The sequence below is a fragment of the Podarcis gaigeae genome (genome assembly GCF_964106915.1).
Source record: "Podarcis gaigeae genome assembly, chromosome: 3".
Classification (NCBI taxonomy): domain Eukaryota; kingdom Metazoa; phylum Chordata; class Lepidosauria; order Squamata; family Lacertidae; genus Podarcis; species Podarcis gaigeae.
Window position 1 is genome coordinate 4,927,432 of NC_139680.1, and position 15,154 is coordinate 4,942,585.

The 15,154-nt window shown below is 42.5% G+C and overlaps 1 protein-coding gene across 1 annotated transcript in view; it reads right to left on the reverse strand.

Moving 5' to 3' along the window:
* The window catches only part of PKHD1 (PKHD1 ciliary IPT domain containing fibrocystin/polyductin), a 242,753-nt gene extending 234,175 nt beyond the window's left edge, over positions 1 to 8,578 (reverse strand). Inside the window, exons 1-4 of the mRNA XM_083729646.1 lie at positions 8,350 to 8,578; positions 3,368 to 3,520; positions 1,893 to 1,970; positions 1,098 to 1,221 (exon numbers count right to left, since the gene is read on the reverse strand). Of these exons, the coding sequence (XP_083585772.1) occupies positions 1,098 to 1,221; positions 1,893 to 1,970; positions 3,368 to 3,419 (254 nt within the window). The 5' untranslated portion in view covers positions 3,420 to 3,520; positions 8,350 to 8,578. The remainder of the gene's footprint in view (positions 1 to 1,097; positions 1,222 to 1,892; positions 1,971 to 3,367; positions 3,521 to 8,349) is intronic.
* Between the last annotated feature and the right edge of the window lie 6,576 nt (positions 8,579 to 15,154).

Below are 15,154 nucleotides of genomic sequence, written 5' to 3' on the forward strand. Positions count from 1 at the left end.
TGTTAACACCATAGCAAGACCGTCCAGGGTTGCCATATTTTGAAGAGCAAAAAAGAGGACATTTGCTGACTTCTACTTGTAACTATGGATCACTATGACGACTCTACCCATGAAAAAGAGGATGTGTCCTGGAAAAAGAAGACATATGGCAAGTAATCCTGCAGGCCCTATAATATGTCTGTCCTTACTGATGTCAGTCTAGCTCTAGTGGTGTAGTTTTCTGTTTTTAATGGTAAATTTTATTGGTTTTTATCTACAAGTCGTTGGGGTTGGGTTTTTTTTACGTTTTTACATATACCGCTTAGACATTCTGAAAAGTACGCTGTAAATAAATATATGAAAAATAAAACCCTGGACTTCTGCTTGCGCAGTGGGGCCTTCTCCCCTCCCCCCTCCATGCTGCCTCAAATTGGGGACTGTTGGGGGCTGTCAGGAGAACCCCCAGAGCAGCATGCAGGGGGTGGGGGAGAGAGAGGGAAAATTCTGTCTGGGAAGCCACAATGCTTGCCCTGATGGAGCAGTTACCTCAGGACAACATTTACTTTTCTCTTCATGCTTTGAGAAGGTCCCAGTTTGAATCATCGGTGACACATTAAAAGGGGCAGGAAGCAGGGGATGAGGACATTTCCTGCTTGAGAACCTGCCTCCATGTTGGGTTTGGATCCCTTCCTCCATGTAGGAGACTCATTGCTTGTTGCAATAAGATGCACTTCCTGAACTGATGTCCATTACATTCATTAGTAAGGTTGAAGCATGTAAGGCATGTAGATTCATTCCCACAACCTACAAGAGCACACTGTAAACTCACATATATAAACAGAATGCTTCTCTAACATGGTTTTGGGATCGTCTGACTCCACTATCCCTTCTTGGCCCACATGAAATATTTTAACCAGAAGGACATATACATATATCCTGGGTAGCCAAAATGGTGCCCTCCAGATGTTGGGTGCCAAGTCTCATTAGACCCAGCCAGGGAGATGGTCAGGGATGATAGGGCCTGCAGTTCAGCATCTGGATGGCTCCAGATTGACTAATGTGGATCTCTACTATTGTGCTCTGTCCCTAATAATAGCATTGCAAAGAACCTTCCTTACCTTGTTTGGCATTTTGTGGTGGACAGATCAAAACTGACAGGCTGAATGTCGCACAGTACTGTAGGCAGCACTGAATTCAAGAACGACACTTCCAGGTGAGACCAGTTGATGGGATATGAGAGGCCTAATGGTGGGCAACCAAACAACAAGCAAACACAACAACATTTTAAGGCACAGAAGGTAAAACAGGATAAACACTGATCTCCTGTCTGATCAAATGTGCAGGGCAAGGATGATATTGTGCGTAACAGCACCATCATATATCACAATTCAGACACTTCCAAGCCCTTAATAAATTCTGTGCCTTTTCCAATTTACAATATCATTTTTGAGAAGAGGCAACTAGAAATGTACACAGTACTCCCAAGTGCTGTTATACCATAGATTTGTATGGCATTATGATATCGGCAGTTTTATTTTCAGTTCTTTTCCTAATTATCCTTTGCATGGAATTAGCCTTTTTCACAGCTCCTGCACACCAGGTCAACCCTTTCATCAAGTTGCTGTTCTCGTTCCTGGTCAGACACTCTCTTCTAGGATTTTGTGGGCTGACACACATGAGCATTAATTAAAGCATGCTTCTTGCTTTAAAACTATTGTTTTCACCCACATGCAAATTTAATCAGCAGATTAATTGATAAATTACCATTGGTTGACAAAATCACACATGATTAATCTAGTAACATTTTCTTTAAAAAAAATGGGTTGAGGTGTCACAAAGAGCAGCTAGTCTTATGACTGCCCCTTTTTGTCTAGAAATACCACCAACAGTTTCTGAGGGGCCCGAAAATCTACCCTCATATCTCAGTGTGATCCAGGTTCCACCGCCAATGCTGCCTTCCTTTGGCTCCATGGTTACCTTTGCCAACGTAACTATATAAAAAAAGAAAACCATACATGCAATGAATTATGTAATGGTACAGCAAATCGCTTTTCTTCTTCAAAGAATAATCTATTTATAAAGGCCTTTCGGAGCATGTGGATGCAGACTGAGCAGAACTGGGAGATCGTGAAAGGTTTGTGAAGGTCTCTTCCAATGAAAGAGACTCCTGCTTGTTTCATACCACCCTCTGAAAAAAACAAAGCCCTGCTGGACAGAGCCTTGATGCAATGGAGGCAGCAATGCTGGTTGTCTTTGCAGGCCTCACTGCCACGTGGCAGGCCTGATTAGGAACCTGAACACATGCTTGGCAAGCTCCTGGGTGAGATACCGTATATACCTCTCACAGTCTCCAGTCCTTGCCCAGTCCATTTCATCAACTGCAGCTCCTCAGAATAAAGGTAAAGGTAAAGGGACCCCTGACCATTAGGTCTAGTCGTGACCGACTCTGGGGTTGCGGTGCTCATCTCGCTTTATTGGCCGAGGGAGCCGGCATACAGTTTCCGGGTCATGTGGCCAGCATGACTAAGCCGCTTCTGGCGAACCAGAGCAGTGCCCGGAAATGCCATTTACCTTCCCGCCGGAGCAGTACCTATTTATCTACATGCACTTTGCCGTGCTTTCAAACTGTTAGGTTGACAGGAGCAGGGACCAAGCAACGGGAGCTCACCCTTTCGCGGGGATTCGAACTGCCAACCTTCTGATCGGCAAGTCCTAGGCTCTGTGGTTTAACCCACAGTGCCACCCGCGTCCTGCTCCTCAGTATACTAAGGGGCAAAACAGACTTCACAGTGCAGGAGTAGGCACTCAGGAGCCATCGTGCCCATGGCCTTACGAGCCTCCCCATTCCATAGTGGAACTAGGGCCTCAGCAGGATCTCTGACTCTTTCCCCTGGGCAGGGGGTGGACCCAGAGCAGCCAGGAATCTTCCCAGCTCACATTTTTAAAAAAGAAAAATATTTAGGTTGGGCTGCAATAAGCAAAACACATACTGTATACTATTGGTCACAAAAACATGCTTCAGCAAACTCAGACATACTGAGCATCCCTTAAATATGCCAGCATATTTCCTTATTAAAGAGTATTTGATCTAGTGTGGTATCATAATTGCATGTGCTTCAAAAGTAATTGCAATGGTTCAATTCACATTTTAGTTAACAACAAATTCTTTACTATTGCAACCGAATACATGATGAGGCAGTAAAGAAGGTCGCTAAATGGAAGCTTAGAATTTATTGTTATTATTATTATTTATTAAATTTGTATAGCAGATTGACTAAGCAAGTTTGACAGGCCAAGCTGGTGAGAGAATTTCTACAAAGCACACAAGCAAACTCTTATCTCTCTGCCACGGTGCTGATGCTCAGTAGTGCAGCTTGATAAGACTCACCTCCGAAGAAAAGCAGCAAAGCCTCAAGGAAGGAAGGCATCCGAAACTCCATCTCTAACCTCTTCCTCTGCTTTTGACAATAGACTTTCTCATTGAGATCACTGCCTCATTCATAATCAGAGCTCAGAGGGTTGGTTCTCTCACATGTATTCCCTGCAAAGGAAACATGTCTTATAGGCTGTTTTCCTTTATTAATATTAAAGACCTTTGGGGCAAACAGCTTGATGCCCAGAAGACATTTCAATACCAATTCAGATTCCTTCTTCTTAAGAGCATCTACAGACCAATTCAGAATTACTACACGGAACCAAAAAAAAAACCCAGCCTGAAAGAAAGCTTTTGTATTATCTTAATCAGAATATATGGGAGATGATAGATGATAGATAGATGATAGACATAGATAGATGATGATGATGATAGATAGATAGATAGATATAGATAGATATAGATAGATGATAGATAGATATAGATAGATAGATAGATAGATAGATAGATAGATAGGTGATAGATAGATAGATAGATAGATAGATAGATAGATAGATAGATGATAGATAGATAGATAGATAGATAGATAGATATAGATAGATAGATGATAGATAGATAGATGATAGATGATAGATAGATAGATGATAGATAGATAGATGATAGATAGATAGATATAAATAACAGATAGATGATAGATAGCTATCTGTTACCACATCCTTTGTATGTGTGTGTGTGTGTGTGTGTGTGAGAGAGAGAGAGAGAGAGAGAGAGAGAGAGAGAGAGAGAGAGAGAGAGAGATTTAAGTTCCCATTTAAGGTGCTGTGTTTTGAGGTCATCTGCTGAGGGCATGGGTGCCCACCTTGCCATCTGAAGTGAGGTGTGGCAACTGAATAGGAGGCTTTTCCATAAAGAAGGCTGATCGCCGAAGAATTGATGCTTTTGAATTATGGTGCTGGAGGAGACTCTTGAGAGTCCCATGGACTGCAAGAAGATCCAACCTCTCCATTCTGAAGGAAATCAGCCCTGAGTGCTCACTGGAAGGACAGATCCTGAAGCTGAGGCTCCAATACTTTGACCACCTCATGAGAAGAGAAGACTCCCTGGAAAAGACCCTGATGTTGGGAAAGATGGAGGGCACAAGGAGAAGGGGACGACAGAGGACGAGATGGTGGGACAGTGTTCTCAAAGCTACCAGCATGAGTTTGACCAAACTGCGGGAGGCAGTGGAAGACAGGAGTGCCTGGCGTGCTCTGGTCCAGGGGGTCACGAAGAGTCAGACACGACTAAACGACTAAACAACAACAACAACAACAACAACAACAGGCTTTGGATATATTGGCTGATTTGAACGGAATGTTGTATTCTGCCATTTTGTTTTTGTTTTGTTATATTATAATTACATGAATGTTAGTACCTCATGCTTGGTGGGGATGTGAAGGCCTTCTCGGTGGTGTTTCCTCCCAGGCAACCTTGAAACTCCCTTCCTGGAGAAGCCAGTCTGGCTCCCACCTTGTACTTCTGCCAGCAGATGAAGAAGACCTTGTTCCAGCAGGCTTTTGGGAACTGACTACTTTAAAGGAAAGGGCTGGTGCTGTGATGTTTTTGTTGTAATTATCTTAATTGTTTTAATAGATCATTCATATATAGAAAGAGTTTTAGTTCTTTTAATGTTTAACTGTTCTTTATTGATTGGGGGGGGGGCTACTTACGAACTCCAACCCTCCCAAACAACAAAATAATTCGAGGGCCTGGTTTGACAAAGACTGTAGGAATCTAAGATCTTTGCTTAGGAAATTACAAAATAAGGTAAAACAGGAAGGGACCCTGTCCTCAGTGGAAAACCTGCGCAGGTGGCGCTCTCATTATAAAAATACTCTAAAATTTAAGAAATCCCTCTATAGAAAGGAACAATGGGAGGCACTCGACAAGGCGATCAAATTGCGGGACGATAAAAAGTTCTGGGAAATAATTGCTCAGGGAGTCTCACCCAAAGGGAAAATTGTAACCAATAGTATTTCATCTAACCTATGGTACCAACATTTTCCCCGGCTATATACAGCTCCAAACATTGCTAAACCGAGCCAGTTTCCCCCTATTAAAAACGATCTATTAATGGGCTGGGATCCTGTTACTGAATCAGAATGTTTACAGCTAATTAAAACACTCAAGAATGGCAAAGCTCCCGGTGAAGATATGATTCCTCCGGAGGTGCTTAAACTAAATGCCCAGTGGTGGGCTGCTTTTTTGGCCCAACTTTTTACGGCAATAAATGATACATGCAAAATCCCAGAAAACTGGAAACTGAGCCTGGTAGCCCCCATCTATAAGAAGGGAGACCCCCCAATACCCCTCAAACTATCGCCCCATAAGTTTCTGGACATTGTGTATAAACTTTATACTCGCCACCTGCTAAATAAATTGGTTGACTGGGCTGACCACTCTAACTTGCTTAATCCGGAACAGGCAGGGTTTAGAAAGGGCCATAGTACAATAGGCCATTGTTTGGTACTACAGACAATGATAGATAAGTATACAAAGACACATAAGAGCAAACTTTTTGTGGCTTTTGTAGATCTTACATCCGCTTTTGACTCAATCTGTAGGGACAAATTATGGCAAAAACTATATGACACAGATATTGATAGACGACTTCTCAAAATACTTAGAGAGTTACATTCAGACACCACAGTTAAAATCAGAACTGGGATGTCAGACAACTATACTGACCCACTGCCACTGGGGAAAGGGGTTAAACAGGGCTGTTTGTTAGCGCCGTTCCTCTTTAATTTCTATATAAACGACATTGTTCAACATATGGCAAAGTATAAGTCATCAGCTCCTGCCCTGGAAGGCAAACACCTGAATATACTGCTATATGCTGATGACATGGCGGTCATGGCACTCACTCGAAGGGGCCTACTCAGCATGCTGGAGGGGCTCGCAGCTTATTGTTCCCAAAACTCTCTAAAGATAAATTATGATAAAACAAAAATTGTGGTATTTACTAGAGCTCGCCACACATTTAGATGGTCTCTAGATGAACACAAAATTGAACAATGTCTCTTCTTTAAATATCTTGGTATCACTTTCCAAGCTACATCTAGCTGGCTTGCCCACTTCAAGACTGTAGCCCTTCTAATACGTAGGACAACTGGTGCTCTGCTCAGCTTTTTTTATTCGAGGGGAGGGCAACTGGTGACCCCGGCACTAAAAACTTTTGTTGGAAAAGTGATTCCCCAGATGTTATGCGGAGTAGAACTCTGGGGATGGAATCAGAAGCTGTTAGAGCGGCTTGAAATCTTCCAAAATTTTTATCTCAGAAGAATTCTAGGCCTCCCTCAGAGTACTCCGGCAGCTCTCCTAAGAGTGGAAGTAGGATTACCTTCTGTGTCTGCCAGGGCCCACTTAAGATTCCTGCGTTTTTTCACCAACCTCATAGATGCCCCGAACACCTTATTGGCTAAACAAGCCTTTGCATCATTACAAAATAATACCACTTGGCATAAAAGCCTACTAGACATTCTATCCAGATACAACCTACCTGAGTTTAATACTCTCAAACTGTGGAGCCCTGATAAAGTTCGGGAATGGATCTTTGAAAAAGACGCCTTTTTGGACTCCACCAAGATAAAAAACTCTGGGTTTTCCTACTGGTTCCCCCGAGTAAAAGCAGTCAAAATCTGTGCCAACTACTTGGTGGAGATCACTGATCCCACCCTTCAGAGAGCTTTCACTATGGCACGGTTTCAAACATTGCCAACTGCTTATCTGACCGGTAGATACACAAAAACCCCAGTAGAACATCGTTTATGTCCTTGCCTTATGAAAATTAAAGAGGATCTTACACATTACTTCCTCTATTGCCCCATTTACTCGGGCTTTAGAGACGCATTGCTGCAAATTATACCCAACTCTATAACCAGTCCTGAAGATAGAGTAAAATTTTTGTTAGTTGATGCAAACCCACGCATTACCCATGTGGTAGCGGTCTTTGTGATGAAGGCCATGAAAGCCAGGGAAAGATTTATGGACGACAATGTAAAGACCCCTTCATCGTCTGTTTAACTCGCTGCTCGTTTTCCCTCCTTTTCTATTTTGTGGGAAGAAGGTTTTGTTGGCATAGTATGCAATGAATTTTAATATTTTTAACTACTGTAGTGTTGATTTTTGTGTACAGGCATGGTCCTCACAATAAACGGATTTGATTGATTGACTGACTGATTGATTGATTGTGTGGGGGGGGGGTCTCTATGTTTTTAACTGCTCTTATTTGATCTATAAGCTGACTTAAGTCCCTGTCAGGGTAAAAGGCTGGATATAAATAAATATATTGATGGGTGGGTGGATGCGTTAACAATAGGTTTTATTTTAAAGAAACATTTGGAGATGAAGTTCTATAGTTAATTTATAATTTAATTAAAAACAAACAGATCTCACAATTCAGATAGGTAGCTGTGTTGGTCTGACACAGTCGAAATAAATAAAAAATTGTCCAGTGGCACCTCAGAGACCAACTAAGTTTGTTCTGGGTATAAGCTTTCGTGTGCATGCACACTTCTTCAGATCTCACAATTAGGAGCGAAATCAGGTAGACCAGCTGCTTGGCTCTGCAGAACTGGCAATGTGACAGGTTCCACACAGTGCCAGTTCTACACTTGTAAGAAATCATTCTTTTGTTGTGGCAGCAACTTCCTGCCCACTGACATCAAGGCACCTGCTGAAACTACTTTTCTTTATGCAAGCCTATCCAGATATGCAGATATTTCAAAAGTTTCTTAATATTTGCTTTTACCTGTTTTACTGACAATTTAAATATTTCTTCTAAACCACTTCCATGTTTTGTTACAATCAAACAGTATAGACATTTTGTTAGACAAACAGACAGACAGACAGATAGTCCGGTCCTCCCCAAGATACATCCGCAACAAACAAGCATTTTCTCAATATGCCACAATCACCAGTGAGTTTATATGCTTCAAAATTCTGCTATTGCATACCTTTATAGTACTTGCTCCTCCTCCAGTTTTCTGATCCAATAATTAGGCAGTGGTATACGGAGTTTCGAAATTAACCATTTTCAAAGTCCTATAATTTAGTTCTGTTCCATTGTTTCAACTGGTACTGGATGATGGGTTTTCTAATTAGCCAACAATAGCTTTTGCTTTTCCAGAAACTGGAAAAAGCTGCACTGTAACTAAAACTAGTGTGTGACCAATCTGAATGCTTGCGATAGCAGGGGTGTGAGTGATTTTTCTCTGGGCAAGCTTACTTATTAACGTAAGCTACTTATGCCATTAAGCCAGCTTGCCACAAGTCTTTTTTTCATGGTGATACAGCAGCCTTTTTCTCATAATTTTAAAGAGAGAGAAAAACGCAATTTGAAATATACGGTACATTCTAACTTTTTTTAATTTTTCACGTATGAAAATAATATAAGCAATTGTCATTTAACAGTCCTTTAGTTTTGAGGACTATTCTACATGTGAGGAACATATAGGTGATTCGTAGGTTTCCGCAATCTGGTATCCTCTAGATATTTTGCTCTACAACTCCCATCATGGTTAAGGAATATTGGCAAAAGATTATAAAGGTAATTTCTGGATTAACATATTTCTTGAAATAAAATAGAAGTTAATAGGGATTTGTTATTTTGGGGGATACTGGGAAATAACAAAGTAATAAGTAATAAGCAAGAGTTGTACAAGATTATGATTCTAGCTGAAATGGCAGTTATTGCTCTGGGATGGAAAGAAGAGGCCAAAAGGAATATGGAAAAATGGAATGATTATGTTTTTGAATACGTACAATCAGAAATATTTGCACAGATAGTGGCAGAGGATAGATGGGAAAATAAATGCCAAAGAATCACAAATAAATGGGCATTTTACAGGAACTCGATAGAAAGGGGGGAAGCCAACCCTAACGTACAAGCTCGAATGAACAGACTGTGTACATGGATAAAGATATGAAGAAGGAAGGCCTGAGCAGGAGGGAGGGGGGAGGGGAATTCTTTTAAAAAGAAGGTAAACGGGATGGTATTTTGAATTGATTTTGTTATGTAAGCCTTTTTCAGAAACCATATATATTACTGTTATGTAGTTATGCATTGTAGTATGAATGAATTTTGTGTTGTATTCTTTGTTTTAGAGAATATATATAATAATGTTATGTTATTAAGCAAATTTAATAAAACGGGGGGGGGAATACAACTCCCATCATGACTTCTCATGCTGGCTGGCATTAATGGGAGATGTAGTCCAACATACCTGAAGGGCCTCAGGTTGAGGAAGGGTTATTCAATGCAATGCTGGAGTCCCCACAACCAACAGCTCCTTGCTTGGCAGTCTTACTGCTGATCCAATATGTGTAAGGCTGAGGTGAACTTTTCCACCGCTGCCCCCTAAAATGCCCCTTTGACAGACCTGAACTGTTTCCTGGACATGCTGCCCAGACTGCCCCCTCCCCCAGAAAGATTGTTCTTGAAATGTTTGTGATTTTTTTGGGCCTAGAACATCCCATAATGGAATGGGCACATTTGTACACAAAACCATAATCATGGAGATGGGTGAGGAAGAACCAGAATGCCATAATCACTAACAGATTGTCTTGGGGATAGCTCAGTCAGTAGAGCACAAGACTCTTAATATCAGGGTCATGGGTTTGATCCCCATGTTGGGCAAAAGATTCCTGCATTTCAGGGGGTTGGACTAGATGACCCTCGGAGTCCCTTCCAGCTTGACAGTTCTAGGATTTTATGATTCTAACAGATCCATTGGGGAGGAGCAACTGGTGCAATTTTCAGCCATTGCAGTAAAGCATCAGGTCAGGGGGATACTAGAAATAGTCCCAAGAGTATAAAACTCAGAATCTAAAGGAAATGCGGGTGGCACTGTGGGTTAAACCACAGAGCCTAGGGCTTGCCGATCAGAAGGTCGGCGGTTCAAATCCCCGTGACGGGGTGAGCTCCCGTTGCTCGGTCCCTGCTCCTGCCAAGCTAGCAGTTCGAAAACACTTCAAAGTGCAAGTAGATAAAAAGGTACCACTCCGGCGGGAAGGTAAATGGCGTTTCCATGCACTGCTCTGGTTCGCAAGAAGCGGCTTAGTCATGCTGGCCACATGACCCGGAAGCTGTACACCGGCTTCCTCGGCCAGTAAAGAGAGATGAGCGCCGCAACCCCAGAGTCGGCCACGACTGGACTTAACAGTCAGGGGTCCCTTTACCTTTAACAGATCCATTGGGGAGGAGAAACTGGCACAATTTTCAGCCACTGCAGTAAAGCAGCAGGGCAGGAGGATACTAGAAATAGTTCTAAGCATCTAACTCAGCATCTAAAGGAAAACAAGTGGACACTGAAAGAGGAGCCCCAAAATAGCTCCATCCACATTTCAAAAAGGGGGGAAATGAACGCCTTGGTTTCAGTGGTAAATAAGTTTTCTAAAATCACACCATATGAATGGGAGCATTTGGGGCACAGGGTGGCAGTGCTGAGCCACTGAAGAACTGGAGAGAAAGTCGATGGATCACTGTAAGACTGCAACCAAGCTTTGTTTTGCTTAGACCTAATTCCTGTACAGTGCCTAGTGGTGAGGTGTTGGGATTGATTGATTGATTGATTGATTGATTGATTGATTGATTGATTGATTTGGTGCATTTCTTTGCCAGTAAATTCTTCTTGTTATTGCGCTCCATCTGAATTCCAGCTTAAAGGGACATCACATCCCTGACTTAGATATCCCAGGCAGGAAATGCTGGCCACTATCGGATTTGGAGAGGGAAATGGCAGTTGTTTATAGCTCGGCTACCGCCATGATTTACTGGAACGGGCACAAATTAGACAAGGGTTTCTCCTATCTCTCCTGTTCAGTCTCAGTATTGGAGTGCTGGCTCAAAAAGTGCACACAGATTCATTCATTAATTAGGGATTAATGAAGATGTTGGGGGTGGGGAGGAATATTACAATATCTAAACAGAGAGAGAACAGGATTCACAATCTTGGCATTTTAGTGGATAATAAAGTTAATAAATTAACTGAGCATAATTTAGCACCAGTTAAACAATAGTCAGAGGTAGATGAAATGTCTAATGTGTGCTGAGATGAAACTTCTGTAAAAGTTTTTGTTCATGCTTTTAGTATGTCCTTGGTTAGTTCTGCGGACAACCCTGTATAAAATACAAACAATAATAAATATATAATTATAAAGGAACTCCCTAGGGCAAAAGCTAAAATAATACAGCAATAAATACTGTGTACAATGGACGGCCATAGGTGCCAACTCCCTGGGGCCCTGAGTGCCTGAGCACCCACAAAGTTCCCCGTGAAGGGGCCAGGCACCCACAAATTTTGGTGCCAGGGACATGCACGCTGCATGGCACCCATGGTTGCAGGTTGGGGCAAGTTGGCACTCCTGCAGAGGGGGCTTCTTCTAAATATTCAGAATCACCATGGTGCAGCACTAATAACTGCAGCGTTACAATGTAATAACGCTTATAGGCAGGGCCGGATTTAGGTTTGATGAGGCCCTAAGCTACTGAAGGGAATGGGGCCCTTTATATGTCCAGCTGTCCTTTGTCAACAACAAATTGTTCCTGCTTTTTGTGTTGAATATATGCTATATGGTAATTTATGGACCTAACAGATATCTAAAGCCATTTGCACATGCAGAATGTAGGCACCCTATATAGAGAAATGAGCAAACCAGTGATATTTTAGGGAGCAGGCTAGCAGGCCATTGTTTACATCATAAGAGCCTACACAACACAAAACACTGTTGCTGTATGTAGGTTTTATTTTATTTGTTTTTATCTTATATTTTGGAAATGTACATCTAGGTTGTTTTTTTCCTTTAAATTTTTTGGGGGCCCCCAAGAGAATGGGGCCCTAAGCTATAGCTTGTTTAGCTTATACGTAAATCCGGCACTGCTTATAGGGCATAATCATATACTGAAAATTGGCCATAGGATTTAGTTTTAAACTCCACTAGGCCAAGGAACAAGGTGTGATTCCACTATGACACATTGGCCAGCAGAACCCCACAAATGCATTGGTGTCTAAGGGAAGGATGAGGAGGAAGAGGCACAATGAGTCCTGCTGGGATCCTGCTTGACAAGGCATAGCCTCCCTGCCTTGCAGGCCTTTTCCCACCTGGCCTGGGAGGGCAGCACCAGGACTGACTCCAGCTACAAAAGCTGAGGCTGCTGAAGAGGCCAAAGACTATCTTGGCTGCCCCTTGGTGCAGACCCAGGTCATGGAGCCTGAGCTTCCACAGCCTCCAGCCGCAATGAACTACCATTGGGTAGGTAGGACTGGCAGCAACAGCAGTAGCAATGTTCTATGCTTTGGATAATATTTTATTCTCTTGCTAACTGTTTTAAAGGTGCATTTTATATTTGACTTCCTCTAGTAATGTTTTCTGCAATTTTGGCTAGCTTTTCTGCATTCAAAGTGCCTTTTGCAGTTGACCTCCTTTGTAATGTTTTATTTTGAAACCTTTAATATTTTCATTTCCTGTTATTATGTTGCTTTGAACATATACTTTTTTTTTTACTTTCTTCTGTAATGTTTTATTTGATGTTTTAATGTGTTGTAAATGGATATGAAGTATTTCCCCCTTGGAAATATAAAGCAGTATAGCTCTATCTCCAGATTTTTAAAACAGCATTTATGAGTCATTATGAGCAGCACTCGGCCATTTTTCAGGACCATGAACTCTACCAAGCCCAGCACTGCACCCTGACCTGGGATTCGTCACCTTCCTTCCCCCACCCCTGTCACCCGATCTCCAGCTCAGCGACTAGAGGACAGTTGCTCACAATGGAAAATCTCTGCTTCTCATTCAGTCTGATTGGCAGCCTCTCCTGAGGATCAAGGTTAGGCTCAAAAGAATATCCCACCCAAACACTCAGGCCCATTTTTGTATCAGACACTGTTCAGCCTTTCCAACATGAACATTTCTCTCCACCATTGCACGCTGCTGAGATGGCTTTAGCCCAAGTCAGGAAGAGAAGACATGCTAAATTTTCAGTCTATTGATCATTGAGCACAAACAGATTTATGGATCTATGGCATTTATACCCCACCTTTCCTCCAAAGGAGCCCCAGATCTCATACATGGTTCTCCCTCTCCCCCATTTTATCCTCACAATAACCCTGTGAGGTAAGTTGGGCCGAGAGGGTGTGACTGGCCCAAGGGCACCCAGTTTCACTTGATATGGCTGGTTTTTCATATCACTTATCACCACAATTTCTTCTGATTTATGCTAAGAAAAATATATTTTGGGAGCACTGTTTCTAAAAACATCCTAGGACCAATTGGAACAAATTGCCCCTGTCACATTTCAGCCAGTGAATATCTTTAAATGCTAAATTTACTGCTGGCACAGCTGCTTTAGCAACAGGTTGGAGCGTTCTCCAGTTTCGAGAGACAGCTTGTTTCAGCTCCAACCTTCTGTGTTGGTCACTGAGTATGTGTGGCTAACCAACCACATCCCATTCATTTAGGTATTTCACTTATACCCTGCTTTTCAGCCAAGAATGGCTTCCAAAGCAGCTTATACAGTAATTAAAAACATGCAAAATTTACACTACAATAGCAACTTGTAGTTACCCAGTTTAGGCTCTTCTCCTCTGCGCCTGTGGAGACCTGTGGCTGGGATATCTGGCTCTGAATCATGGCCATGAACAGGGCAGGGATTTGCTCTGTGGGGTCTTGCATCCTTCTCCTTCTTTTGGGAGAGGCCAGGTTTCAGGTCCAGCTAGGGGTGAATCCCAACGGGAACGTTTATTGCCATATTTTCTTTTCTCTGGCAGTTGATGACATACCCCACATTCCAGGCCCTTCCCTCACAAGAGAGCAGGCAGAAGGAACTGCAGATGGACTCAGGGGGTGGCTGGTGATAAAAGTTCCCACCCACTGCAGAAGCCTTCCCAAAAGATTCTTCCTTGGTCGCATCTTTAAGGGAATTCATAACGCACTTTGGAGAATCAAATAAGTAGGACCTGCAGCAAAATGTTGCACTTCTGTCTAGCATCCTATCCAGCCAGCCATGTCCTTTAACAAATTGCTCCGTTCCTCCATCCTCCTGGTTTTCATGCCCACCCCCTGCCAACATTCAGTCAGGGAGTATTTTGTGGTCGCATACCATGTGCAAATATCAATCATTCTTGTACAAACCTTTGGGTTTCCCAGAGCCTAAGGATGCATCTCTTTTGCAGTCGCAGTGCCTCCCCTCCCTCGCCAAATACTATGTGAGGTGTGACAGTACAAACTCAAGCAAGCAATAATCTGGAATTGTAGTTGCAAATCACACAGAGAGAAAGAGAGAGCAATAGCTACAGAGGGGGAAAGGCAGAATTTGGAGATAGTGAAGAGGGAAATGTGCAAATGCTTGTCATGAGGATGTGAGAGAAAGTGTAACAAAGAGCCTCTCCAAAGTCTTCCTGCTTAGCTGGCATTCTCAAGGCAACATGGTTTCCATAATAAACAAGGACTTGGTGTCACTGCTGGATTTCTGAAAATAAATTAACACATTTAAGGACTAGTCTATCAAAATGAGGTGTTGCTGTATATCTGTGCTACTGTTGGTATTGTTCTCAAGCAGTAAATGGTTTTCAATAAAGCCAGGCTACATCTTGAAACACTGGAAGTATTATTGTCCTTTTGTCCTCCCATTTTCACCTGTTTGTCTCTCACACAAAACGTTTTCCCCTTTGACCTTCTCTGTCCCAGCGGTACACGGTTTCGGTAATTCTGTACATTTGCCTGCTCTGCTTGCTGCCTCGACAGCAGCTGTATAAACCTCAA